This window comes from Sarcophilus harrisii, chromosome 1, assembly GCF_902635505.1.
Source record: "Sarcophilus harrisii chromosome 1, mSarHar1.11, whole genome shotgun sequence".
NCBI classification, from domain to species: domain Eukaryota; kingdom Metazoa; phylum Chordata; class Mammalia; order Dasyuromorphia; family Dasyuridae; genus Sarcophilus; species Sarcophilus harrisii.
Window position 1 is genome coordinate 648,607,280 of NC_045426.1, and position 26,172 is coordinate 648,633,451.

The window sequence follows — 26,172 nt, forward strand, 5'->3', positions numbered from 1 at the left end:
CCCATTCAGATCCAGGGACAGGACTATGGAGACTGAATGTGAATCAAAACATCGTTTTTTCACCTTTTTTTTTTGTTGTTGTTTGTTTGTTTGCTTGCTTGCTTCTTTTATTTTTTCTTTAACCTTCTGATCTGATTTTTCTTACACAGATATGGAAATATGTTTAGAGCTGCACATGCTTAATCTATATTGGATTGTTTGCTATCTATGGGAAGGGGTTGGGGAAGGAAAAAAGAAAATTTGGAACACCTGATTTTTCAAAGATAAATATTGAAAACTATCTTTGCATGTATTTGGAAAAATAAAAAGCTATTTAAATTATTTTTAAAAGCTTTGGTATAGAAAATGAATTGAGGGAGTTAGGAAGAGCATTTAGGAAATGGGACAGGATACGCAGGTGGGTTCATGAGCTCAGAAAACAGACTGGGTTATTTTCCAGGCTTTTATTTTCCGGTTTAGCTCTGCCTTCTCAGCATTCTGTCCTTCCCTGCCCTCATTTTGTTTCTATTGATGGGTTTGTATAGTAATAATTAAGGCTAGGTGTCCCAGGGGATAGATCTGGAGTCAGGAGCTTATCTTCCCGAGTTCAAATTTGGCCTCAGACACTCAACCCCATGAGTGTTTCCTCTTCAGTAAATGGGCAGAGAAGGAAATGGCAAACCACTCCATGTTTCTCAAGAAAACCTCAAATGGGGTTGAATTGCACGTGACTAAAATGACTAAAGTTAGCCTTTCTAGATCTGTAGGGTGCATCATGTTATCTTATCATCATTGTTGTGTTTCATCACCATCTCATCCCAAGCTTCTTTGTCAGCTTGAATTCCCATCTTTATCTCTTATTACTCTTTTGATAATTCTTTCTTCCTGGAATCCTTCTGACATCTATTACTTGTTTTATTGAGTACTGAAGAATTTCTTATGTGGTTTCTTATGGTCGTTTTCAGGTGTATTCCTTAAGATTTATTCTCTAACCTTCCCTCCCTTCTTCCCGGACCCATGTCAGGGAACTTCCTTGATTGCTTTTTAAAGTTTTATCTCTGCTTTTTGTCTTTCTGTCATATTCATTTCCACATAGAACCTTTTCCCCTCCAGAGCCAAGGAGTCTTTCCTTGGACCAAAGACATTTTAAAAGGGGGGAGGGAAATTTTAAATGTCTTTTTATTCTTTTTCATGAGGGATGGTGAAGGAGAACTTGGGCGAATGAAAGCAAAGCTGGAGTGCATCAGAGAAATTTTTAAGTTCAGAAAAATCCAAGGCATCTACTGCAGTGGGCAGCACAGCCATGAACCCCGTCTGTGGTCTCCCGGCCCAATAAGAGGAAGAGTTCCATCTCTATGTCTGCTCGGAGGCCAGGCTCGGCATTAGAATCCCAGAATGCCTTTTCTTGCTCTGTTTACACTATTGTAGGCACTGTGCCAGCTGGCTTCTGGCTCTGATGACTTCAGTCTGCAGTTAAGTCTGTCTGAATTCCTAGTTGTCATTTATTACAGCAAATTAATATTCCGTTCCATTAATGCTCCCCTTTTGTTTCACCGTTCCTCAGGTGACGAGGAATCCAATTTGTTTCAGTTCTTTGGTACCAAGAGTTGATGTCACCAGGGGTTTTGTGTCTCTGGGTTGGTGTGGGGCTAAGAGTTGGTTGGCCTGCTGATTCATTCCTGCTGGTGTGATTAAATCTTCTTCTGAATATTTCTGGCAGACACTATCTTTTCATGTTTTTACTGTGCTTTTGAAGGAAACAGCCAGGAGACAGGCTTCTGTCCTTGGTCTCTTGGTCCCTTTTAAGGAAGCTGTGGTCACCATGGCTACCCTGGGCCCTAAATTAGCCTCAGCTTTCCTTGCTCGCTAAGACAAAACTAAACTGCTCTAGGGCCTAGGGCTGAGGTTGGGCTGGGGAGTCCATCACAGGGTTGGGGGAAGGGGTGTGTGTGTGTTTTGGGAAGGAGGGAGTTAAAGGGAGAAGGAGGTAGAAGGCTAAATCCTGAAGACAAAGTGAAAGAGCGAGGATAGACAAGGAAGACGCATTCCAGAATTCTGTCCCCTCTTCTCCTGGGGCTGTGACCTTGCCCGTGGCCACCAGGGAAAAGGGCCTGGTCTGAGAGGGAAGATGGGCACTGATGGCGCTAGTGAGGTCTCCGCCCCCCAGCCTCAGCTGAGGGGTGTAATGGTGGGGCCCCTTCCTATGGAGTTAGGCCCTGCTCCTCCCCTCCCCCCCATCATCCCTGGTCAGGCAGAAGGACCTCCCGGCACACCCACCCTCCCTTGCAGCCCCACACGGTACAATGACGACAGCCACAGTCACTGACACTTTAATGCCTTCACTGGGGTGGCAGCAGGAGCAGCCAGGAAAGCCCTTTTGGGAAGCATGAGAGCCCAGCAGGGAGGCTCCTTCTATCCAGCCTGGGGAGGAAGGGCCTGCTCGGAGCGGGCCGGCTCGGCTCACATCCTCATCTCTCCCTCTCCTTGCTCCAGGTGACAGAGGCCAGGAAGGTGCGGATTTCCATGGGCTGCAGAGTGATAGCCGAGGGGTCCAAGGCGGGGGCTGGCTGTGGAGGAGCAGGGCCTGTCAGAGGGAGACCAGAACAGGAAGGTGAGAGGGTATCCCAGCCCCAGGAGGCCTCTGGAGCTCCCCAGGGAGAGGGACTCAAAGCAGTTTCCCTGCCCTTCGCCCCAGCCTCTACCTCCTCCTGGGCTGGTCCTCCACTGGAGCCGGGTGGCCTTGGAGAGTGGCTGGTCAGCTGACAGAGTGGTCTCCTCCAGGTGGCTGATGGTGAAGGCTGAGAAGAGATCCTGAGAGACCACAAGATGATGGGGCTCAGTGGGGCCCTGGCCCCTCCCATTTCCCTCTGGCCTTCTCTTGGTCCTCCCCTCCACTCACCTGTAGGTCCAGAGTCACTGGCTGAGACAGGTTGAACATCCTGTCCTCCCCACGCTCGAAAATATGCTCCAGGCGCAGCAGGACAGTGCTGGGGCCCCAGCGGGCCAGGGTCAGCAGGTGCACAGCAGGGGGGAGCTCTCTCCGGAGCCCAGAAAACTGCCAGAGAGAAGGACAGGTCTGTGAAGCAGTCTCTTCCTATACTATCTCCCCTCCCCGCCCCCAATCTTGGACACACTCTCACCTGTGTGAGTGCAGGACTGCCCGGGCTGTAGGGGGTGCCCTTCCCTGCAGGGGCCAGCACCAGCTGGGGGGCCAGAGCTTCCCTCTGGGCCTGGAGCCGGTGTCTAGCAGCTGCCGCCTCAACTGTGTCCAGGAGCACCAGGTGCCTGCCCCGCACCACCAGTCCTACGCCAGGCTCATCCCCGGGCTCCAGCAGGGCCTCCCCCACCCCTCGGTTATCATCCAAGAGCAGGCGCCGGTGAACCTACAGGAGCACAGGGCATCACTGGGGGGCACAGAGGGGTGCCAAGGCCCGCCCCCATGGCGCTTTCCCTCCCCATCTCCCCAGACTTCTTCACTTCACTCACCATCAGCTCCAGGGAACCATCACTCAGGCTGCTGCCCCCCTGGGACCGGTCTGTCAGCACCGTCAGCTGGACCTGCCCATCCTGGGGGGAAAGAGGGAGTCAGGATGACTTTCTGGGAGAGTAGGGGCTCCAAGCTCCCTGCAGCCTGCTTCCAGGGCCCCAGAGACTTGGGTCACTCAGCCCAGTGACTGGCCAGTTAAAGAGCACTTCCAAGGTGCCTACTATGTGTCTGCTGGTACCAGGCTAAGCACCCAAGATCAAAAAGGCAGAAAGAGTCCTCAGGGAGGACTGTGACATGAAGGGCGCAGAGGCCCACTCTACCTTCTGACCTCAGCACAAATCTGCCCAAGTGGGGGGGCCTGACGTGCCCAGGGCCTTAGCCTCGATGGGGAGGAACACGCCGGGAGCATTACCGTGATGTAGAGGCGGCTGCTGACAGGGTAGTAGTTGCCAGCCACAGGCTCGGTCTGGTTTAAGTCCCACGTGGGCCGATAATCCCGCCTGCGGAGGTGGAGACAGGCTGAGGTCATCGATGGACCACTCCAGGCTGCACTGCCCCGCCATCAGGCAGAACAGGAGCAAAGCTGGGAGCCATCGCTCCATGGGAGGCCCTGCTGGGGAGGGGGCTCAGGCCACGGACTGGGCCACTGCTCCTCATGTGGAGGAGATCACAGTCTATTGGAGGAGACAGTGTGGAGAGGGGTCAAGGGATGTGTGTGAGGGTGAGGGTCTGTGTGTGTCTATGTCCGTGTGTGTCTGTGTCTGTATGTGTGTTTAGGAAAGGCTGCATTTAAGAAATGTATTTGAGTTAAGACTTGAAAGGAAGCAGGGGATTCTGCCCGACCATGGGGGGACAGAAGGGCATTCCAGGACAGTGCCGTGCCGGAGGGGCAGAGCAAGCCCGTCTGGATGAGAGCAGGGCTGCCGAGGAAGGCCAGAAGAGCCGGCCGGAGCCACAACCCGACGGGCTTCCCATGCCAAGCGTTTCACTAAGAGCCGCACCAGCTCCCGGGATCTAGAGTGCAGTGGAAGCTGCGTCTTGCCTCAGCTCAGCCAGCACACAGGAGTAGGGAGGAGAAACCAGGCTGGCAGGACCCCAACAGCGCGCTGGCAGAGCCCGGCTGTACATGTGGTCACTGTGGGTCCCTGGCAGTCTACAAGACTTATTCAGCATCACAGCGTGCCAGGGCTGGGACCTGAATCCGGCTCTTCCAACACTGAGCCCCAAACTCTCTGCCCAGGTACCAAGCCCCCTCCGGTCCTTAGCCTGGAGCAGGGTGGGAGGGGGCAGCTGTCCTACCTCCTCTCCAGGATCTCCCGCCCGTTGCTGTCAGTGTAGAAGCGCCCATTGGTCTTCAGTTGGGAGTCAAAGCGACTGATAATTTCCTTCCCCCAGCCATCCCTGGAGGAGAGACCAGAGTCAGAGGCAGATCAGCCCCCGGCTTCCTTCCTCGCTCTCAGCCTCGCTCTGCCTCGCCACTTACCCCACAGGCACCGGCCCGACAGTCCACTCCAGCTCCACGTGCCGCTGCCCAGGGTACAGCCGCACAACCTGGGAGCACCAGGCAGAGAAATTCTGATGGACCTCCTGCACCAGGGCTTTCTGAGGGGGCGAAGAAGAGGGCACTTTCAGGGGAGAAAAGCTCACTCCAGCCTGGCCTAAGCCCCTCTGGCCACCTGCGGGACATCCTTCCCAAGGACAGCCCTCAGCACTGCCCTTCCTGGGGCTCCTCTGACCAAGGCTTCCCTGCTCCACTGGAGACCGCTCTTTCCTGATCAAGTCAGTCAACCAGGGAGCCTTGATGAAGCGCCCACTGCACTTCTGAGTGAGTGTGGCTCTGGATGTGTTGAGTTTGAGGCGTCTCTGGGATGTCCTGTTTGAGACATCTAACAAGCAGTTAGGTGACGAAGTAGAACTGGAATTCTAGAAAGAAACTGAGGCTGGATGTATAGCTCTGCAGAGATACACAGAAAGATGAAGGAGAAACAGCAGAGAGAGACAGAGAGAGAGGGACCAAAGTACAGCTTCAGGGTATCCTCACAGTTAGGCTTTTCCCAAGGGGGAAAGGATGGTAACTGAGAAAGCTGACCGGGGGAAGGTATCAGGGATGTCTCATGAAATAAAGTTCTCAAAACATGCGACATATGTTGCATCAGAAACCCACAAATTAACATTATATATGTTGCTTTTACTTTGTTAAACATTTCCTAATTGCATTTTAATCTTGTTTATCAGGCCCTAAGGCAGGCTACAAATCTGACTCCTTTGCCCTAGCATGTACTCATATTACCAATCTCCCTTGCAAGGCTCAGATTGCTGGTATAATATGATCCCTGTGATTTTCTGTATCTCAGGTGACCCACTCTAGGCTTGATTCAAAAGGAAAATGATACTTTTTCCCTCTAAAAATATATCCAGATATAATGGGATTGGTTTAACTGGATGTTCTATAAAGAACCTATTTTTTTGGTAGTGCAATAAAAAGCTAGTTAAGAAGATAATGTCTGAGAATAGATTACTAAAACAAATTAAAACACAAAAATTTCAGGCTCTTGGTTAGAGATAGAGTATTTCTAACAAGGATTGACATTGAAAAGAAAAGGGGGGACTTTAGACTGAAAACAAAGGGCAAAGAAGAAAACTGCTTCTATATATTTCCCCAAACTAAATGCCACAAAGAATTACAACACAGGAATAATAGTAGAGATGTCCAGAAATTCACTAGAGATTCCAACTCAAAAAAAAAAAAAAAAAAAAATCCCAAACAAACCCTAAACTAAGCTCTCTGGCTTCAAATATCCATTCACATGTAGACACAAGTGAACTAAGATTCTCTAAAGGCATCCATCCCATGCCATGATGGGCAGCTCTGAAGAATGGAATCCTCAAGGTCCAAGAGAAAGGTTTTCATGGAACAGGGAAGATAACCAATAAACAGGGAGTTAACTCATCAACTAAATTACTACCAAACTCTTATCTCACTATGTTCTGCCAAAAAGAATCATCTTTAGATTGGAAAGGACCAAACAAAACAGGGGGTAGTAAAACCTAAAAATGAGGTAGATAATGCTAGGCCCTCCCTAAACCATAATGAATTAAGTCACTAGACTCACAGAAATTGTGAGTTAGAGAAATGAGAACCAGGCATTATAACTGACGTGGCCAGTTCTAAAGCATCGTTTAGTAAGGGTCCAATGTTAAGATGAGCAGAGGGCTCTAGGGGAATGCCCCAGGGATCTGAGATGGGCCCTTTGCTATTTAAGATATTTAGCAATGACTTAAAGATATAAGTGATATGCTTACAAATTTATAGAAGTCACAAATTTGGAGTAACAGAGTAAGTAAAATTGATGAAAGGATAAATTCAGGATCTTAAAAAACAAAAACAAACAAAAAAACCCAACCAAACCTCTTTGAACAAATCTAATAAAAATTAAATTGACTAAGAAGGAATATAAAGTTTATATTTGGTTCAAAAATTAGCTCCCCAAGTAAAGGAAGAAGGCACTATGAATCAGTAGTCCATCTGAAAATATTCTGGGGGCTTCAGTGGATCACATGGAGGGAAGTGCTACAGCAGTCAAAGGAGCAGGTGTAATCTTGGGCCACGGTGCTGGCTATCACTTCCGAGAATCTAGAGGCAACATCTTGGCTGTGGTGGGTCCTGCTCAGACCCGTGGCTATGAGGTAATCAGCAGCTACTTCCACATCACTTCCCCTCACAGACTCAATGCTACGACCCAACTGGCCCACTTGATGAACTGCACATTCCCAATTCCCTCCCACCTCCAGGGTCCTACAAGGCTGGTGGCCATGGCCTCTAACGCTCAGATGCTCCATTTCCTCTCCAGGCCCAGCTTGGATGCCATCCCCTTCAGGAAGCCTGTCTTGATTTCTCCGGTTGCTAAGGCCTCACCATGCCATCTTTCCCATCCCCACAATACACAGGGTTTCCCCAGACCTCTGCCTTCACTGGCAAATCCCATTTCATCAATTCCATCTCACAGATGGTCCATTTCTCAGTCTTAGCGTTGTGGGAGGGTTAAGTGGCTTGCCCAGGGTCACAAAGGGACACTGAGGCTGGGCTTGCATCCAGGCCAGTTCTCAGTGTGTCAGACTATGGCTTGCTTTGTACCTGCCCTGGATTTATTTACTCTAAGGGCAGGGATTCTCTCATTACTTCCCAGCACTTAGCACTATCCTTTCAGGAAGCCTGCTGACTGCTCAGGTTCTGAACAATATACTGCAGGGAGAAGGCTGATAAACAGAAGGGCATCCAGGGAAGGGGGCAGCACCCCATGAGGTCTGCCCCCCCCCCCCCCCAGGGTGGGCACGGTTACTCTGCATCAGAGCAGACTAGAGACAGGTGGGGATTATGGGGCTCGGAGACCTGATTTCTCTTGCTTGGCCCCAAGGACAAAACGAGGAGCAAGGAGTTGCCACTCTAAGCCCAAATCAGGGAAAAACAACAACAAAAATCCCTCCTAACAATCAGTATCTGTCACCTAAAAGTGGAATGGGGCGGGACTGCCCTCACCAGGTCTTTAAGAACTCTAACACTGGAGCCACGATGGCAGATGAGCTTTCTCAACATTCTCCTCCAAACTACTTTTAAATAAGACCAAAAATTAAAGGAGCGGCAGGGCCGACAGAAGGTCAGGGTGAGCCATTCCTCCTGTCTGAGAAAGCTTGGGAGGTTGGCAGGAGGTTCTGACATAGGGTGGTCTGCTCAGAGTCCATACGTGGCAGCAGCAACAGCTTCAGAAGCCCTCAGCCCAGAGGCAGGACGAGGTCAGACAACTGACAGAAAGATCAGAGAGACCCTTTGCTGGCACTGGCTGTCAATTCTACTGCCCAAATATCGTTCAGGTGGCAGTTCAAGAACAGAGAATGCTAGGGGCGCTGGCCACAATATCAAAGCAGAGAAAAAGGCTAGAATTTGTGGCCCCGGGGGACCAGGAGCCCTTCCTGGGTAAAGACCCAAACACAGACCAGAAGAGCAGTGACCACACCTTTCCCAGGATCATACCCCCTTGGAAGCACTGAGAGTTTACAGACTTCCAGAACTACCTCTGAAAATAGCAACACAAAAAAGCTTGGAGATTGGGACAGTGCCGAGTGAGTGAGCAGAATCCAACTTTAACAAAGTTCAACATTAAAAAACAGACTAGGAAAATGAACAAAAAAGAATTAGACCATAAAAAGCCACTACAGTGATAGGGAAAACTACCTACTGTTTATCCTTCGTTCTCAAAGAAGACCAATGACATCAGGAAGGTGATGAGATGACTTACAAGTGAATTGGATTTAAGTAAGGCAGCCCTCACCAGCCTCACTCTCTCTGGAGCTATCTGGATCCAGTGGCTAGATATAGATCAGACTAAGACAGAAACTCAGAAAAAGACAATGATATTTAAAACAAATATGAACAAAGCCTCAAATAAAAATGCTTGGACCCAATTCAACAATAACTCCTAGAAGAGTTAGAAATAAAAAGGAAAAAATGGGAAAAGAAACAAGGATGATATAAGAAAATTATGAAAAGAGAATTAAAGGCTTGGTAAAAGGGGCACAAAAAAGACTAAAGAAAATAACACTTAACAACAAATTTGGCTTAATGGTAAAAGAGGTATTAAAAAAGAATTCCTTAAAAAATGAATTGGCCAAATGGAGAAAAAAAAAAGCATAAAAATCTCACTGAAGAAAATAATTCTCAACACTAAAACAAAGTAAAAAGAATGAAAAAAATTGAAGAAAATGTGAAACTGGAGTCACAAATGTCCTAGAAAATAGATCAAAGAGAGATCATTTGAGAATTATTGGATTATCTGAAAGCTATGATTAAAGAAATAGCCAAGACATCATATTTCAAGAAATTATCAGTGAAAACAGTCCTGTTATCTTAATCCAAAGAGTAAAATAGAAATGAAGACAATCCAACAATCATCTCCTGAAAGAGATTCCAAAATGAAAACTCTTAGGAATATTATAGCCAAATTCCAGAGCTCCCAGGTCAATGAGAAAATACTTCAAGGAGGTAGAAAGAAACAATTCAAATATGGTGGAATCACAGTTCTGAATAGGATAAGATTTAATTGCTCCTACATTAAAGTCTTCTTAGAATATGATCTTCTACAAGACAAAGAAACAAGAATTACACAAGAATAACCAACCCAGCAAAACTAAATATGAAGTCCTTCAGGAGGAAAAAAATACACAAGGAAATAGAGGACTTTTAAGCATTCCTGATCAAAAGATGAGAGTGGAATAGAAAATCTTTCAGATCAAAGACTCAAGAGAAACATAAAAAAAAAACATGAACAAGTATTGAAAATGGTTTCAATAAAGTTAAACTGTTTACATTCCTCTATGGAAAGACATGTAACTCCTCAGAACTGATTCAAATTAATAAAAATAATAGCCATTTCCCAATTAATAAATGGTCAAAGGATATAAACAGGCAATTTTCAGAAGAAGAAATCAAAGCTATCCATAGTCATATGAAAAAATACTCTATATTATTATTGATTAGAAGAAGGCAAATTAAAACACTTCTGAGGTACCACCATACACCTATCAGAAATGACAAATGCTGGAGGAGACAAGGAAGAAATAGGTACATTAATGATAATAGTATTCTTTCACAATCATAGGCCACAATTTATTCAGTCATTCCCCAATTAATGGGTATCCCTTCAATTTCCAATTCTTTGCCATTACAAAAAGAGGTGCAATAAATATTTTCGTACATATATGTTGTTTTCCCTTTTGTTTCATTCATTCTAGCTGTGATAGTGATGAATCAAAGGGTATGCACGATTTTACTGAATTTAAGTGAGGCAGCCCTCACTGGATATAGTTCTAGATTGTTCTTCAGAATGGTTAAACTAGTTGTGGCATATGATTGTGATAGAGTACTATTGTACTATTGAAAATGACAAAGGGAGTGGTTTCAGGAAAAAACATGTCATGAATTGATGCAAAGTGAAGTGAGAATGGGAAGATCATTGTACACAGCATAAGTAAGGCTATAAAGATTCAGCTACTCTAATCAACACAATAAATAATCTAAGACAATTCCAAAGGATTCAATGAAAAAATGCTATTCACCTTCAGAGAAAGAATTGATGAACTCTGAATACAAATCAGAGTTTTCTCACTTTTTTTTTTTTGGCTTAAAAAATATGGATAACAGAGAAATGTTTTACATGACTTCACATGTATAATCGATATTATACTGTTTGCCTTCTCAGTGAATGGGGGAGAAGATGAGAAAAAGTTTGGAACTCAAAATTTAAAAAAGAAGAATGCTAAAAAGAACAAACACCATATGTTTTAAATGTTAAAAAAAAAAAAAAAAAAGGAACTGTTAACACTTAATATTCAGAAATATTGAAGGGATTCTGGTCCTGGTATGTGTTGTACTAAATGAAATGCAAAGCCCCTTCCAACTCTGAAAGTTTACTTTACTTTTGGCCAACCAGAAATTCTCCTAATCTCTGGTGGCTTGGGGGAGTTCCAGCTACACATTCTTATTTCATTCCCATTTTAAATCCCAAGCATTCTTGCACTTGTAAGAATATGACTTCTTCCTAGTTCTCAAGAGGCTCACAGTTTACAAGTGACCCTTCCCATCCCTCCACACCCTCCACCTCAGAATTTTGCCAAATCTGGACAGTCACATCTCCCCTAAATACCTTCACTAGACGGGTTTTGACCCAGTGACTCAGAAGAAATGGTTTTGTTTTATCTGGTCTGAAGATGTAAGCCCCAGAGGCCTGTGGGTGTGTGAAGTCCCCAGTGCTGGCATTATACCTGGTGTGGAAAGACACACAGGAAAGCAATAGGTCAGACTATCATCTCTGTACTTGTACCCAACTCATCAACTTGTACCCAAAGATTCCTCATCAAAAGCCCCTGGTGACTTTATAGGTTTCTCTGTTTTCCACTTACCAGTAGAAGGTCTGACTGACTGGCAACCGCAAGCCCTGGTCGAGGTTTTCAATCTCCTGCAGCAACCCAGTGTTTGGATTAAATGTAACCCGGAGATGCTGAACAGATAGAAAGACAATTGGGAAAGCTCAGGAGGGTGGGATGGAAATGGGGTCACCTAATCACAGAGAAGGACCCCAGCCATCCTCTGGCCCAACCCACCTCCCCAACAAGTGGTTGTCCAGACTCTGCCTGCAGACCTCAGAGGAGGAAGAAGAGGAGAAGGCAGTCTATCTAGTCTACTCTAAGCATTGGGAGGAGTTTTATCTCAGCATCAAGCCTAAACCTGCTTCTCTGTTATTCTATCCATGCTTTCTCATTCTGCCTTCTGGAACCAACACCACCTAATCCCTCCACCACAAAAATACTTCTTAAAGACTTGAGTCTTTTCTTCTCCCAGATAAACAAGTTTAGTTAGTCCATAGAGCTGCTCCTCCTCCATGGCTTAGGCTCAAGGCCTCCTTGTAGTCTTCCTCTGACCATCCTCCAGCCCACCAGTGGTCTGAAGTTGCGGCACTCAGAACAGAACATCATAATCCAAATTGGGAGATAGGGGACAGTGCAGAGGGAGCCCGGGCTTACTCCACAGCCCAAGCACAGTATAGGGGGCTGGAGGGAGGTTGACCTATAGTACCCAAAGGGATCTTGACATGTTCTCAGAGCTTTGGGCTGAATTGAATAAGAAGAAATTCAATAGAGATCAATGATATGTCTTAGACTAGGGTACAAAAGAATCAACTTCACTAGTATCAAAGTCAGGGAGTAGGGTTAGGCAGTGGATCTGAAAAAGATCCAAGGGTTGTACTGGACTGCTAATCTCCATAAGTCAGTAGTGTGATATGGAAGCCATATGGGATGTTGGGTTGCATTAAGGGGGGTGAAGTTTCCAGGAATAGGGAAAGGAGGGTCTGCTATCCTGGACAGATCTCTTTGGAGGGCTGAGCTCAGCTCTGAGCACCACAAGTTAAGATGGACAATGACAAGCTGAAAGGGCCTCTGGAGAAGGGCCAATCAGGACAGTAAAAGGCCTCAAGTCCGTATCATATGAGAAACTGGAGGGAATTGGACACCCTTACCCTGGGAAAAAACACTCAAAGGGGAACATAATGACTGCTTTAAGTTATCTAATGGACATCCATGGAAAAAGGATTAGGTTCTTTCTGCTCAGCCCCAAAGGTCAGAATCAAGAATGATGGCTGAAATCACAAAGAGACCAACTGAGGCTCAATGTCAGGAAAAGTGTTGCCAAATGGAACCGTCTTCCCTCAGGAAGGAGTTTTTTGTCTCCTTCAAGCAGAGACCAGATGATCATTTGTTGGCTATGTTCTCATGGTGATTCTTTCAGAGCCTGAGTTGGATCAGGCACTCCAACTGAGGTTCCTTTCAACACTCTGATTCTGTGATTCTGATAGGAGGGTCCATCTCCTGAGAACCAAAGTCGCCTTCCTTGCTCCTGGCCTTATGAGGCATTTCCCACTCTTACCTCTTGCTCTCAGCAGCTCACCTCATTCTGGATGACCAGGGTGTGAGAACTCTGGGCCACAGGGACAGCGCAACAATCCCTGAATCTGGGTGTTTTACTAGGCAGACGAGTCACTGAATAGATGCTGAAGCCCAAGGGAGGAGCTGAAGCTGGAAAAATCAACTCAGGATGGAAATTCTTTGATCTTTCAGCAGACACATCAATAACCTGGGGTGAGAAATAGGGACACCGTTTAGGGAAGGGACAAACTTATCTCCCTAATCCACAAGCTTGTTGAGGAAGTTGTCCCTAAAAGGGACAATACTTATACTCTTAACATCCTGATCCTTTGCATTTTAAGGGAAAATGATATATCCAAGCTCAAAGGACAGAGAATGTGGAAATGTCAGTGACTCTAAGATTAGAAGAAGAAATTCTTAGAGGCACAAGAGGGAAAGTTGAAAGGGCAATAAGGATGGGTGTAGAGAGTTTGTATGAAGGGGAAGGGAGGTGGTTGGGAAAAGGTCAAGCAAAGTATAAAGGAATACCTCGCTGGGCACTGTCTGCCCACTGGGACTTCTCACGTGGTAGGCCCAATCACTGACAGGCAGTCGCACAGTCCAGGTGATGCTCCATGCCAAGGGATTATACAGAACAGCCTGGAACTGATCATCCCAGAACAAGACATTCAAGGCTGTATCCCCCAACTCTGTCCTTGCTCCCAGAGTCAACCCCAGGCTTACTGGCTCACTCCCAGAAAGTTCATCCACTCTCTTCCCTCTCCTCCTGGGCCCAGCCCAGCCCCACTTACTTGGCTGGCTGTCTGGGTCAGTGGGCATACACTGATATTCAGCAGGTTACAGAACACAAAATCCTCCTTGGAGCCCCCAAGGCTTGCCAAAGCGTTGCTCACCAGCACCTGGGGGAAGTACGAGTGTCCACCACAGGAACCTGGGCCCCCTTTCCAGCCTCCCAGGTGTCCCGCCTGGTCCAATCTTGGAACTGCCCCATACCTGACATCTCTCCCAGCCTGCAGCCAGTTGCCGGGCATAGTCATTGGCTACGTGCTGCTTGGATGTGCCAGTGACAGCATCGTGGTGCTGGGCCACAGCCATGGCTTGTCCTGGGAATCCATAAGGCATGTAAGGTTCACATGGGGTTGGGAGGGACTAAAAGGCTGGGAATTGGGAAGGAAGAAAATTCTCTTCCCATAAGTCCTAGGGAAAAGCTCATTCCCCAACCCCTACCCCAGGAACCCAGTCACCTACTGAGGCGAGCACTGCCACCTTGTCCATAGGGTCCTGCTAAGGCTGCAGGCCCAGCCAGTACTTCTAGCTGATTACAAACCTAAAGGGAAGAGGATATGAATGAAAGAGTTTAAGGATCTGGGGAAAAACAGAAAAAACCTTTCCCCCTTCCTTTTGTCTACTCTCTCCCCATTTTTCCTATTCCTTTCATCCCATCCTCAATGAACCCATCACCTACTCCCAATATGACCCATGCCATCTTCCTTCCAGGAATCTTCATCCCCTTCCCAAAGATTCTTCCCTCCCCAGAAGGCCCTCATGCTCCTCTCCCCACAAGACCCTCCCGTGTGAGGGTCCCACCTGTAGAAATTTATGACTCAGGCGCTCATAACGCTTGAGGGCAGGGCGGCTGGTAAAGTAGCCAGTCCAGAACTGGTGGGGGCCATCTGCATATGGGAAGAAGTCATCCTGCTTCACTGACCTGGGACATGGAGGTAGGACACGAGTCACTGTCTGCCCCAGGACCACCGGGGCTCCCTGCCTTTCCCCCATTGCCCCCTCCAGTACCAGGTGAGGTTGGCCTTGTTCAGCTCCCAGAGGTAACAGGCAGGGGTGGAATAGAGGACGTTGATCTGGCTCCCTTTGCTTTGCTGTAAGGCAAGAGGGACAGAAGGCTGTCCAACTGGGCCTCCCATTGCACCTGGCTGCTCCCCTCACCCCCTGAAGACATTCCTTTTCTCACCAGATACATGTATGTACCTGAGCATTGACCATCTGAATCAGCTTATCCATGTTCTTGAACCATATATTGGCATTTTCATAATGGAAATCACTCCCCATGGTCATCACGATGTGGTTAGTGCGGTAATTTTGCGCCTGTATAATGGGGGACAGGTCAGCATCCTCAGCTCCTGTACCGGCTGCCAGGGAGAGGGGCCAAGACACAATCTTCCCCCCCCCCCCCCCCCCCCCCCCCCCCCAGCCTCCACCCCAAGGCTCCAGCTGAAACTGCTGTCTAGGATGAAACATCCCAAGTCAGCTTTTCCTGGACCAGCAGAAGACAATGGTCCAATTCCAAAGGCCTAAGGAGGGAACCCTGAAGATGAAGAAATCTTGGCGCTCTTGCCTAAAAGAGAGAAGCCATGTGGACTAGTCCCTGGCTGTCTGAGGTTGCTGACATATAGGGATTCTGATATATGACCTGGAGGACAGAGATGTTCAGGAAGTAGTTGACCAGTGCTTTGGCATTGTATTCTGGGCTCTCAGGATCATCCACCAGCGGGAAGTCAAAGCAAAGTGTATCCCAGCAGAGATCCGGGGGTGGGTTGTAGCCATTGGGTAGGACGCCTGCGAGGGGACGAGGGGGTCAGGTCAAGGGCTCCCACACGGCTCTCAGGAGCTCCCCTGGCCGTAGCCCCTATTCCCAGTCCTTCCTTCTTCGACTGCCAGTTGTGCCCAGACCCTGTGAGTGCCTAACAAGTTTCAGGGACAAATATGGGGCAGGAGGGGAGACCCTCACCAGTAAAGAGGTCGGCTTGAGGAGGCTGTAAGCTGGCACTTGCTCTCCAGACCTGCTCCATCTCTTTCTGAATCTTCCTCCTCTTCTTATCCTGATAATCCAGACGGCCAAAGAAATAGCCATCAAAGCCCATCTGCAGGAAGGGAATCAGAGAGAGGTCAGGGCTTGAAGGGTTCCCTCTAACAATGTCTGTGGGGAAGGGGGCAGGAAAAGATGGCAAGATGAGGCATAGACCTGGGCAAAGAGGGAAGCCTGCTCCCTCGAGTGGCCGAAGGGATCAATGTGCCAGGCTACTCGAGGGCGGCCACAGTCCCCAAAGGTGTCTTTCAGGAAGTTCAGCCCCAAAGTCATCTGGTCAATGCTGGCTGCGTAGTATGTGGTAGCCTCATCATTCATGACCCAGCCTCCGTTGGCAAACTGCAGCCTCCCTATGAGGTGGAGAATGGGATTGGGGGAGTTACCCCAAAGAAGAAGGCCTAAGGTTCCACCTCCTACCCTCCAGAAGCCTATCTGCAAGTGGCACAGAGTGGGCACCAGGCTGCCACGCTGCTCTGGGCCACAGCGGGTCCCCCTGAAGACTGCAGTCCCTCCCCTAGGGTCACTGCTCACCCTGGCAGACTAGCTGTCGCACTTCCTGCTGCCTCTGGGCTGTCTGCTGCTTCCACCAGTAGGAGAAGAAAGCGATCTCAACGTAGATGAAGCGACGAGACTCGTTGGCCAGCAGAGCTGATACCACCGAGTCCAAGATGTACTGCACCCCAGCATGCTGAATGCCATCTCGGACTGTGGGGATTTCATGTGATTCAGTTTACCCAATTATTCAATAAACACCTACTGTGTGCGAGGGCCTGCATTTGGTGCTATGGCTATAGAAATGAAATCTGATCATCAGAGAATTTTAAGGAAAGAATATTTCTAGTTGGAGTGACAGGGTAGACATAATGAAAAGACAATGTGGACAGGGAAGAATGGTCCTTTCTGGGAAGTGAAAATGGAATGAGTAAAAACTCAAAAGAATGAAAGAAAATAGGATTTTTAAAAAAGGGAATTTTAAAATAGTTCCCTTTAGCTAAAATAGTGTATATGAAGTAGAACAATATGAGGTAGCAGGTACAAGGAGGTAGCTTGAATCAGTCTACAGTGAGCTTTGATTGCCAGGGTCAGGAATTTACACTTTGTTTTGTTAAACAATAAAGAGCTGCTGAAGATTTTCCATCAGTCCAGAATGACAGATGGAGCAATGTATTAGGGATGACTTTGACCAGAATAGAGAAGGAACACAATGAATACCAGGGAGACTAATTAGATTACACAATGGTCTAAGTGAGGAGGGAATGAGAATTTGACCTAGGGTGGTGGCCTTGTGCACGGAAAGGGGACAGATGAAAGAGATAAGATGAAGGCAGAAGCCTTCAAAGCACAGTTGGGAGGGGGCAGGATGCCAGAGGTAACTGAAGTTTGGTGACTTGTAAAGTGATGTATGGCCTCAATTGGGAGAACGCTGGATTTGGTGTCAAGTCACCTTAGGAATTCCCTGGCTAACGCAGAGTGGAGATCTGAGAGATTTGTGAAGCTTAAAATGCTATGCAAATTTGCGTTATGATTATAGTGATGACATCTGCAAAAGCAGCAAAGGGCAGGAAATGAAGAGTTTATTGTATGTTCCATTTTAGGGGCTGGCAGGATATTCCCCAAGTTTATCAGGTAACTGGCTCTCAGGAGACTGGCTGGGATTGGAAATAAAGATTGTGTACTGAATCCCATCTAGCCACGGCCATGGGTAATTCCACAAATATGAAACTTTTGCACACCTATGACTACATTATCAATGCTGCTTTTATTTTGTTAAACTATAGAAACAGTGGGTGGAAGCTGCAAATTTGGGACTGGTGTCATAAAAGGCGCCTGGGAAAGCTGAGAAGAGGGAAGCCCTCCCTCTTTGGTCCTTTTCAAACAGCAGTTCCGGGGCAGCTTCTCCAAATTGCTGGAAAAGGGATTCTACCTTAGGTATGGGTGGGACCAGTTGGCTTCTGAGATCTTTTCTGATTCAGATTATTTGATTCTCAGATTTGCTCAGAGATGATAGCTGAAGCTATGGGAATAGATAAGAGTGCAAGGCAAGATAGGGCAGCACGGGGAGAGAGGAGGCAGAGGACAGAGCTTCCCCAGGAACTGGGTAGAGAGAAGACTCCGGATCAGCTGAGTGAGCCTGGGGCGGAATCGCCCTGGGTCACAGCGCCCATTCCCGGGATGCCCTTCCCCTTACCTCCGTAGTAATACTGATCCACAGTCTTGAGCCAGCCGACGTCATCGTGGGTATGGGGCAGGAGGTGCACATTGAGCATAGAGGGCTGGGTAGCCGGGCACAGCTGGGCAGAGACCCCCAGGGACTGTTAGCCACCAGAAAGCCCGCACGCAGCCCGGCCCGCCCCAGCTCTCTGAGGAGGGTCCCGAGCCACGGGAAGCGGGAAACCTTGGCGGGGAGGGAGGGGGCGCTGGGCGAGCTTCCCCCTCACAGGGCCCTGCCTCAGGCCGCCCCGCGCCGCGCCCTCCTCCCCCGCCCCGGGGCACTTCCCCTTCTCTCCCGCCCGGGCCGGGCCTCAGCCCGCTGCACGCCGCCCGGCCTCTCACCTCGTAGTAGCCGCAGCGGCCGTGCCCGGCCCCCGCGCCCAGCGCCGCCGCCAGGAGCAGCATTCGCAGCGGGCACCCCGGAGCCCGGGCCCAGCCACCCCCGGCCATCGCTCGCCTCGCCGAGGGCAGACCCCGCCTCGGCGGCCCGGCTCCAACCCCCGGCGCCCCTCTACCGCCCGGTGGCAGCGCCGCCCGGCCCTTTAACCCCTTCCTCCGAGGGGAACCCGGAGCCCGGAACCGAGATCCGGCCACTGGCCCGCGGGGGGCGGGCCCGTCACCGGCCAGCCAATCAGGGGACGCCAGAGGCGGGGCCCGAAGGAAGAGGCGGAGAACGAACAGAACCGGGAGAAACTTTTACACATCCAAATGTATTGATTGCTACAAGTAGTTACAAGTGCTGGAGGGACGCAAACAGCCTCCGCCCCCGCCCAGCCTCCGCCTCCGCCTCCGGGAAAGAGCCCGGGCCCAAGAGGGAGCGCAGACCCCCGAGCTCGGGGCCAGGCAGGCGCAGAGTCCTCTTTCTCCCGAGGTGCCTGCGGCGGCGGCTGGAGAGGAAATCGGAGCCGGGGACGCTGACAGGCCAGAGCCCAAGAGGGGGCGATCCTTCAGCGGCAGGGTGGGAACCTCCGACGTGGGCTCACGGTCCGAAGCTCTAGACTTGGAGCAGAGGCTGGGAGGTGAACACGGAAGTGACGAAAGAACCAGTTTCTGGCATTCTCTTTTTTTTTCTTTTTTTGGCCCAGGGACCAAAGTAAAAGCCTGAGGTCCGGAGATCCACGTGTCTACCACGGGGGTGTCATAGGCTGGGGGTTCTGGAGGTAGGACATCACCACCGCAGAAATGGAGAGCCTGGTTGGCAGGAAAGAAGCGGGGGCTGTAAAGGGCCCGGGAAGAACGGGGGTCTCTGATAGGGAAGGGGGCCCAAGGACAGTGGGAGAGCCCCCGCAGGCAGGCCTTCGCCCAAGGACTCACATGAAGCTGCTCATCATCTGCTTGGTATCTTCAGAGCTCCGAGAGTTGGCGAAGCTAATGAAGGAACAGTAGACCGCAATCCAAGCACACCACTTCAGCTGGGGAGAGGAAAGGCAGAGGAGTCTTTGACCGAGCACCTTAGGGTCCCTTCAAAGCGTGTCCCCCCCCCCCGGCGCCTCCTCCGAGACTCTCCCCGTCCCTGGGCCGCACCTTGAGCATGAGGCCGCACATGCTGAAGATCATTCCCAGCAGGTTCATGTAGTCCGGAGTGGGATCCTCCAGCGCGGGGTTGTTCTCCGTGGCAGGGGGCTTGTACCTGGAACGCGAGGGGAACACGGAGAAGGGTTAGCGTTCGCATCTAGAAACGCAGCGAGAAAATTCGGCGAACGGGCCTTCGTTTCCCAAGCTCTCTGAGCTCAGGATGGGAAAGCACGATCTCTAAGCGCAGGCTGGGAAGGTCAAGGAGCGCGCTTCCTCGGGCTGGGGGGGAGGGGGTTAAGGAGCCGGCTTCCCCGGGTTAGGGTCGCAGCCCGGCAGTTGTCCAGGAGCGGCTCCCCCCGCTAAGGACGTCCAAACGCCGGCCGGGGGATGAAGGAGCCCGCTTCTCCAGGCAAAGCTCCAAGGGGGTGGGGGGGTCGAGGAGCCAGATTCCCCGGGTAAGCATCCCCAAGCGCAGGCCGCAGCCATGGAATGGACTTCGGGTTCTGAGTTTGGGGGGCGCTTGCGGGGCTGGATCCTCACCTGAGCACCTTGTTGGGCCTCCGGGGGTCCGACATATTGTTGGCGGACATTGCCGGGCCGGGAAGGGGCGGGGTGTGCGGCGGAGGATGGAGGAGCACGGGAACCACCGGCCCTGACCCCGCCCCTTCCTCTCCCTCCGCCGGCACTTCCGGTGCTGCACAGCTTCTGGGGCCTAGGGGAGCTTCTATTGTGTAGCGCCACAGACTTGGGCGCTTTCGTTCCAGGTGCCACCCGGAGCATGGCGTTCCCGGAGCCGCGGCCCACGAAGCCGGAGCTGCCTCGGAAGTCAGTGCGCAGCCTGCCGTGCCGCCAGGGAGCCGTGCGGGCGGTGCGCTTCAATGGTCCGTGCCCGCCTGCTCGGGAAGGGGGGGGGGAGGAGGGGAGGGGGAGGGGAGGGGGGGGAGAAGGGAGAGAGGAGGGGAAGGAGCAGCAGCAGCAGCGGCTCGGACTCTGCCCTTCCCCACAGTCGATGGTCGCTACTGCCTGACCTGCGGCAGTGACAAGTCGCTGTGCCTGTGGAGCCCGCTGCGGGGGACGTTGCTTCGGACCTACAGTGGCCATGGGGCCGAGGTGCTGGATGCCGCCGGGTGAGCCGCCCCTCCCTCCCCCAGAACGTGCCTCTTTCCTCGGGGAGGCCCTCCCTGACTGGTCAGTCTTCCCTTCTCCAGATGTCCCCAATGTTCTTCCACCGGAATTTTGTGCAAACCTTCTTCATTCCTTCATAGGCTAACCCTGTCATGACCCCCCCACCATGAAGCTTTCCCACTCTCCTAGGAAAACCATCTTTGGTGCCTCTTTCGCCATCTCGTGTTTTACAATTCTACCTATTACCCCTTAGGCATAGCTTTCTTTGGATGTTTTCTGTGCCTTTAGAGGTTTATATATAATATATATAATATAGGAGTTCTGTCCCCTAGACTGTACCCCCCCCCCCCCCCCCCCCCCCGGCGCCCTGCCCCCTGGAGCTTCCTCCTGTACCATGACGTGTGCATTCTCCCACCCTACTCTAGCTCATTTGACAACAGCCGCCTGTGCTCTGGGGGAAGTGACCGAGCCGTTCTGTTTTGGGACGTGGCATCAGGCCAGATTCTCCGAAAATTCCGGGGCCACGCAGGGGTAAGGACTGGGGCCGCAATGGCCGAAGGAACATCCAAGGCCCCCCCCCATCCCCTGCCCCCCCTAGCCGGGGCCCCAGAGAATGTCTCCTCCCATACACGCTGTGCCTCTTTTGCTCCTTCCCACAACTCCACTGGCTTGGTTCTGGCTGGGTCTTGGGGTCTCCTCAGAAAGCCCATTTTGACCAATTGTTCTCTACCCCCATCCCACGCTGGCTTTACAGAAGGTGAACTGTGTACAGTTCAATGAAGAAGCCACAGTGATTGTGTCGGGTAAGTGCAGAGTTCTGGGGGGGAAGGGGGAGTTCCAAGAGCCTCAGTCCCGCCAAGGCTCCACTTCACTGGGAGCTGGGTTCTGGCTACAGGCTCCATTGATTCAAGTGTCCGGTGCTGGGACTGCCGCTCACGCCGCCCTGACCCGGTCCAGATCCTAGATGAAGCCAAAGATGGTGTCTCCAGTGTCAAGCTCTCGGACCATGAGATCCTAGCAGGGTGAGTGCCCCAGAGAAAGCAGGGGAAGACCGGTCTGGCAGAGACCGAACAAAGCTTGGTGCTTCAAGCCCTCTCCCCGCTCTCTCCCCAGTTCTGTGGACGGACGCTCACGGCGCTATGACCTTCGGATGGGAGAGCTGTATGCAGACTATGTGGGAAGTGAGTATGGGGTACAGGGAGCTTGAGAAGATAGGGCTGGGAGCACTGTTCCTCACCCTGCCCCTTTTACAGGTCCCATCACATGTGTGTGCTTTAGCAAAGATGGCCAGTGCACACTCATCTCCAGCCTGGACTCTTCCCTTCGACTCCTGGACAAAGATACAGGGGAGCTGCTTGGAGAGTGAGTGAGCCAACAAAGCTTGGGGCCTCTCATCAATTCATCCATTTGTTCAATGATAACAAAGCTCCTATATTATATATAAACCTCTTCAGGCACAGAAAACATCCAAAGAAAGCTATGCCTAAGGGGTAATAGGTAGAATTGTAAAACACGAGATGGCGAAAGAGGCACCAAAGATGGTTTTCCTAGGAGAGTGGGAAAGCTTCATGGTGGGGGGGGTCATGACAGGGTTAGCCTTCGAAGGAATGAAGAAGGTTTGCACAAAATCAAACAGAAATGACTATATTCCAGACCTAGAAAAAGCATTAGATAAGGCAGAACACTACTTGGGGGGGGAGGTGGGCTCAAGGGCCTGTTTCTTGCAGGAAGGAGTGGGGAACCTTAAGCTCTCAGGAACCAGCCTGACTTCTTCCCACCTCAGGTACACAGGGCACAAAAATCGAGAATACAAGCTGGACTGCTGCCTGAGTGAGCGAGATACCCACGTGGTCAGTGCCTCAGAGGACGGGCATGTCTACTTCTGGGACCTGGTGGAGGTGAGTCCCATGCCAGGACTGCCCAGCAACTAACACCATGCCTTTTCTCTCTCTTCCTCCTCCTCACTATAACCTTCCTGTTTTATCTTAGGGTACTCTGGCTTTGACCCTGCCTGTGAGTCATGGTGTAGTGCAATCCCTGGCCTTCCACCCCACGGAGCCCTGCCTGCTGACAGCGTCAGAAGGAAACGTACAGTGTTGGCGAGAAGAGTCATTTGTAGCAGAGGATGAGTTGCCGGCTTGAGGGCAGAACATGCTTGGATGGAAATACATGGAGTTTATTGGCCTTAGGGATCTGTACCATCTGCCACCTAAAGAGACCTTTATTTATCCCTAGGTATTTGCTGGCCTTGGCCAGGACACCATAAAAACTGGGAATGTCTGGGGAATAACTGTGAAACAATAAATAGGAGGGGTCAGAATCCAGAACCTCCAGATTCCTTGTTGGAACCAGCTGCTCAATCATCACTCTTCTCTGGAGTGAAGGCGCTGATTTTCTGGGCAAAAGTCTCTGCCACAAGCAGAGGGAAGACAAGAGAGGCATCAGCATAGACCTGGAGGACAAAGTAGAAGAAAGACAGCACTCAGTAGCTAGAGGCCCAAGGTTATCCCCCCACCCACCTGAGGTCAGTTGTACCTTAACTGGCTTGGCATCCATTCGGATCTTGCCCCAGGACACAGCCTCGTCTGGTCTTGCACCAGAGTCTGAGCCATCAAATTCCTGGGCCGTATTAATGTAGACAGCATAATCAGCCCCATTCCTCTGTTGAGATAGGTTGGAATGAAGGCAGGTGAGGGAGGCTGGCTTGGCTGAGGCTGACTACTCACAGTGTGCTTCAGATATGTTATCTCCCCTAAACCTCCCAGCAGAGGGCAAAATGGGGACCCTGGGGATTAGCCCTGTTGTACAGACGAGAATGGGTTCAGGGATTAAGCCATTTGTCCATAGGAGTCATAGGACAAGTGTCAGGAGCTGAATTTGAACCTAGGTCTCTCCTATCTGCAAACTCCACATTTCTGTCACCATACAGCACTCTTAGGTCTTTCACAGTCAATGCTGAGGTCGGAAAATACTCCAGGGAGGTAGGAAGGGAAGACAGCAGCACTGTCCAACAAGTCACCAAGTCCCTGACATGCAGAAAGACACCCAGCACTTCCACAGAAGAGCCTTACCATGAGGTTGGCATTGGCAATGTGGTGCTTCACCAGGCCTCCCCCGAGAATGATCATGCCTGTGCGCTTGGCAAAAAGGGCCTGAGTGTTGATGAGCTGTAAATCTGGGCAAAGGGAACAGGTGTTACTGTGGGCTCCTGGCCTCCCAGGCCGCCACACTACCCTACTCCCTAGGGTGTGGGATAACTCACCTTCCACAATGTCCAGCACAAGCCCTGGTTTCTTATATGAATGGAAGAAGATCATATCCCCAAGAGACCCATCTGTCAAAGCCGGACTTAGCACTGGGATGTTGTTCTAGAGAGTAAGATTAGGAACCAAAAGTCCCAACAATGTAAAGACCCAAAGACTCCCTCCCCAATCACTGAGCCAAAAGAGAAATAGCACTGGGTTTAAAGATCATGGGCACAGGGCCTCAGGATATTTGGACAGAAATCTTAATTCTCCATACCCTTTTCACTAATAAGTCATACCTTCTGTGCCCAGTAATATACAGATTCAGGATTGTTGATTTCTTTGCCCAACCGTGCAATCATCTTCGATGGTGTCCATTTCACCCCCTAGAAAAAAAGTCTCTTGGAACTGTTGACCTCAAGGAACACTTTCTCTCCCAATCCCTGGAGTCCTTATCCCCTTTAGTCCCTTATTGAATGCCCTCCCCAATCACCCCAGAATCAGGCCTGCTGTTTTACCCCATCCCACCTCCTCAACTGTAGTTACCTCTGTATCTTGCTCCAGAACCATCTGGTCCAAAATTGGCATCAACCAGGTCTCAAACTTGCAGTAATTGTCATTGGGGACAAGCAGGTTTCCAATCCTGGAGAGTTAGGGGTCAGTTACTTCAGGGATCTGAAGCAGAGAAGCCTCCACAGTGGCTACCTCCTCCTCTCTCATCCATACCTATTGATGCCATTTTGTCTCAAGTCCTTCCCCTTCAGGCTAAATTCACCCAGATATGTGGGTGCCAGGCATTTGATCAGATCTTCCTCTATACCACCTGCAGTTGTCACCAGAACATCCACCTGTAGGCACAGGAGAAATCATCCCTGGCCTGGGTAGCACCCTGACCCATCTCCCTCTGTGCCAGTTCCAAACCCACTCCTCCCCCAGCCAAAGAAGCCATTTTACTAGGCTCCTGTGGGTTTCCAGGTCTTGAAGATCCAAGCCACTCTCCCATACCATATTGTGCTGCACCAGGTATCGAATGGTCTCTCGAACACCAGAGCTGATGAGATTCGAAGTGTACCCCAGGAAGATGGTACAGCCGCTCAATGGCCGACGGCTTGGGTTCAGGTCTGAGTGGTTCTCCTCCTCCTCCCCAAGAGGCTCCAGCTTCTTCTCAATCTGGGAGAGAAGGTGGAGTGACTGATATCTCTGCAAACCAAAAGCTCAGGTCTAGGAATTAGGACCCACTTAAAGATAACATTCTCAATATCTTTGGCAAGATACCTGTAGAAGATAAAAAACCAGCTCAAGATTATAAAAGAAAACTTAAACTTGTTTCCTGACTTGGATGCTTAAACTCTGAACCGGGTAGTGTGGAAGGTGACACGGTCCTGTCTTCGGTACCTTGATACCTCTTTGCCCTGCACATGGTGCTGACCCAGGCCTCTCTCATACTTTCACTGTCCTCTCGGTGTCCCACTTTATGCTTCACCCACCTAGTCTGAAGTGCCCCTTTATCCCACGGCTGGGTCCTCACCTTAGACCCAGTCATCAAATTGTGATGGCTCTCCCTGTACTGGGCCTCAGGAAGCTTTCTATGCAGTGGATTAGCGATTCTTCCCTCACCCACTCCTCTCCCATATTGTGGGTATTGACCCCCCCCCATCTAATCCCTCTTTCCTCCTAGGATCGCCACAGTCGCCAGGATTGACTTCCCAGCCCCGCCCCCTCGCCTTGGTCCCACTTACCCCCAAGCCCCGCCCCTGGCCTTGGTCCCACCTACCCCAAGCCCCGCCCCCTCGCCATAGCGTAGATTTGACCAGTCTCCCTAGTCCCGCCCCTCTCAGCACAATCGTGACCGCCCCCCCCAGGCCCCACCCTCGCCAAGATCCTGACCACCTCCTCCCCAGCCCCGCCCTCTAACCATGGCGTTGACCTGCTGCACGGCTCGACCGAAGCTGGTGGCCTGAAAGCCAGTGGTGGTGAAGGCGCGCAGGAGGGCGCCATAGTCCAGGCCGCGACTGAAGTCGTAGCCCCGGACTTGGACGGCGCCCGCGGGCAGCGCCGAACTGTGCCTAAGGACCGCATCCAGAGCTCCCGGGGGCGGTCGCGGCCCGGGCCCCTCTTCCTCTGGGGAACCCTCCATGCGCTCTACGAGAGAGGTCGGAGGTCAGGGGGAGGGCTCCCGGCCCGCCCTTGGCTCACCGGGAGCTAAGCGCGATACCGGCACCCGCACCCCTTCCCCACTTAGCAGAGGAAATGAAGCCGGGGAGCAGAGATCGTGAAGGACCGGAAATGGTGCAGGTCACGTGGCGACGGAG

The 26,172-nt window shown here is 50.7% G+C and overlaps 4 protein-coding genes across 4 annotated transcripts; 1 reads left to right on the plus strand and 3 right to left on the minus strand.

Annotated features, from left to right (window-relative positions):
- Positions 1–2,293: 2,293 nt before the first annotated feature.
- MAN2B1 (mannosidase alpha class 2B member 1) lies at positions 2,294–18,579 on the minus strand. The gene is made up of 24 exons (XM_031947605.1): positions 18,318–18,579; positions 17,953–18,055; positions 16,296–16,469; positions 15,921–16,114; positions 15,687–15,819; positions 15,369–15,514; positions 14,927–15,043; positions 14,735–14,817; positions 14,528–14,648; positions 14,189–14,267; positions 13,934–14,043; positions 13,732–13,839; positions 13,469–13,585; positions 12,963–13,148; positions 11,420–11,517; positions 11,164–11,281; positions 4,950–5,068; positions 4,766–4,867; positions 3,879–3,966; positions 3,466–3,546; positions 3,120–3,362; positions 2,879–3,034; positions 2,682–2,790; positions 2,294–2,563 (listed from the first exon to the last, which is right to left on the minus strand). Exons 1-24 carry the CDS (start codon positions 18,423–18,425, stop codon positions 2,448–2,450), a joined length of 3,009 nt encoding a protein of 1,002 aa, XP_031803465.1. The 5' UTR covers positions 18,426–18,579; the 3' UTR covers positions 2,294–2,447.
- Positions 18,580–18,666: 87 nt separating this feature from the next.
- On the minus strand, positions 18,667–20,180 carry WDR83OS (WD repeat domain 83 opposite strand). The gene is made up of 4 exons (XM_031947607.1): positions 20,031–20,180; positions 19,500–19,605; positions 19,290–19,387; positions 18,667–19,166 (listed from the first exon to the last, which is right to left on the minus strand). The coding sequence occupies exons 1-4, from the start codon at positions 20,078–20,080 to the stop codon at positions 19,100–19,102; spliced, it is 321 nt and encodes a 106-aa protein (XP_031803467.1). The 5' UTR covers positions 20,081–20,180; the 3' UTR covers positions 18,667–19,099.
- Positions 19,604–22,929, plus strand: WDR83 (WD repeat domain 83). Its single transcript, XM_031947606.1, has 10 exons — positions 19,604–19,746; positions 20,255–20,371; positions 20,497–20,617; positions 21,041–21,146; positions 21,370–21,418; positions 21,511–21,637; positions 21,729–21,796; positions 21,869–21,977; positions 22,399–22,513; positions 22,605–22,929. Exons 2-10 carry the CDS (start codon positions 20,269–20,271, stop codon positions 22,755–22,757), a joined length of 951 nt encoding a protein of 316 aa, XP_031803466.1. The 5' UTR covers positions 19,604–19,746; positions 20,255–20,268; the 3' UTR covers positions 22,758–22,929.
- Positions 22,776–26,155, minus strand: DHPS (deoxyhypusine synthase). The gene is made up of 9 exons (XM_003760678.4): positions 25,776–26,155; positions 24,866–25,030; positions 24,587–24,708; positions 24,407–24,503; positions 24,160–24,246; positions 23,878–23,983; positions 23,687–23,790; positions 23,151–23,276; positions 22,776–23,067 (listed from the first exon to the last, which is right to left on the minus strand). The coding sequence occupies exons 1-9, from the start codon at positions 25,995–25,997 to the stop codon at positions 22,972–22,974; spliced, it is 1,125 nt and encodes a 374-aa protein (XP_003760726.2). The 5' UTR covers positions 25,998–26,155; the 3' UTR covers positions 22,776–22,971.
- Positions 26,156–26,172: the final 17 nt, after the last annotated feature.

What these genes read in the sequence shown, in the direction of transcription:
- MAN2B1 (XM_031947605.1), bottom strand. Translation starts at nt 18,425, where the DNA reads ATGGCCGGGGGTGGCTGGGCCCGGGCTCCGGGGTGCCCGCTGCGAATG. An exon ending in TCAAGCCGACCTCTTTACTG is followed by an intron (nt 15,515 to 15,686) that starts GTGAGGGTCTCC and finishes GTCCCCTCGCAG; the next exon opens with GCGTCCTACCCAATGGCTAC. An exon ending in CGGGAGATCCTGGAGAGGAG is followed by an intron (nt 3,967 to 4,765) that starts GTAGGACAGCTG and finishes CCACCTCCGCAG; the next exon opens with GCGGGATTATCGGCCCACGT.
- WDR83OS (XM_031947607.1), bottom strand. Translation starts at nt 20,080, where the DNA reads ATGTCCGCCAACAATATGTCGGACCCCCGGAGGCCCAACAAGGTGCTC. An exon ending in AGGCCCAACAAGGTGCTCAG is followed by an intron (nt 19,606 to 20,030) that starts GTGAGGATCCAG and finishes CTCGCGTTCCAG; the next exon opens with GTACAAGCCCCCTGCCACGG. An exon ending in TGTGCGGCCTCATGCTCAAG is followed by an intron (nt 19,388 to 19,499) that starts GTGCGGCCCAGG and finishes TCCTCTCCCCAG; the next exon opens with CTGAAGTGGTGTGCTTGGAT.
- WDR83 (XM_031947606.1), top strand. Translation starts at nt 20,269, where the DNA reads ATGGCGTTCCCGGAGCCGCGGCCCACGAAGCCGGAGCTGCCTCGGAAG. An exon ending in GAGGTGCTGGATGCCGCCGG is followed by an intron (nt 20,618 to 21,040) that starts GTGAGCCGCCCC and finishes ACCCTACTCTAG; the next exon opens with CTCATTTGACAACAGCCGCC. An exon ending in GACCATGAGATCCTAGCAGG is followed by an intron (nt 21,638 to 21,728) that starts GTGAGTGCCCCA and finishes CTCTCTCCCCAG; the next exon opens with TTCTGTGGACGGACGCTCAC.
- DHPS (XM_003760678.4), bottom strand. Translation starts at nt 25,997, where the DNA reads ATGGAGGGTTCCCCAGAGGAAGAGGGGCCCGGGCCGCGACCGCCCCCG. An exon ending in ACCTGGTGCAGCACAATATG is followed by an intron (nt 24,709 to 24,865) that starts GTATGGGAGAGT and finishes CTGTGCCTACAG; the next exon opens with GTGGATGTTCTGGTGACAAC. An exon ending in TTCTGGAGCAAGATACAGAG is followed by an intron (nt 24,247 to 24,406) that starts GTAACTACAGTT and finishes CTTTTTTTCTAG; the next exon opens with GGGGTGAAATGGACACCATC.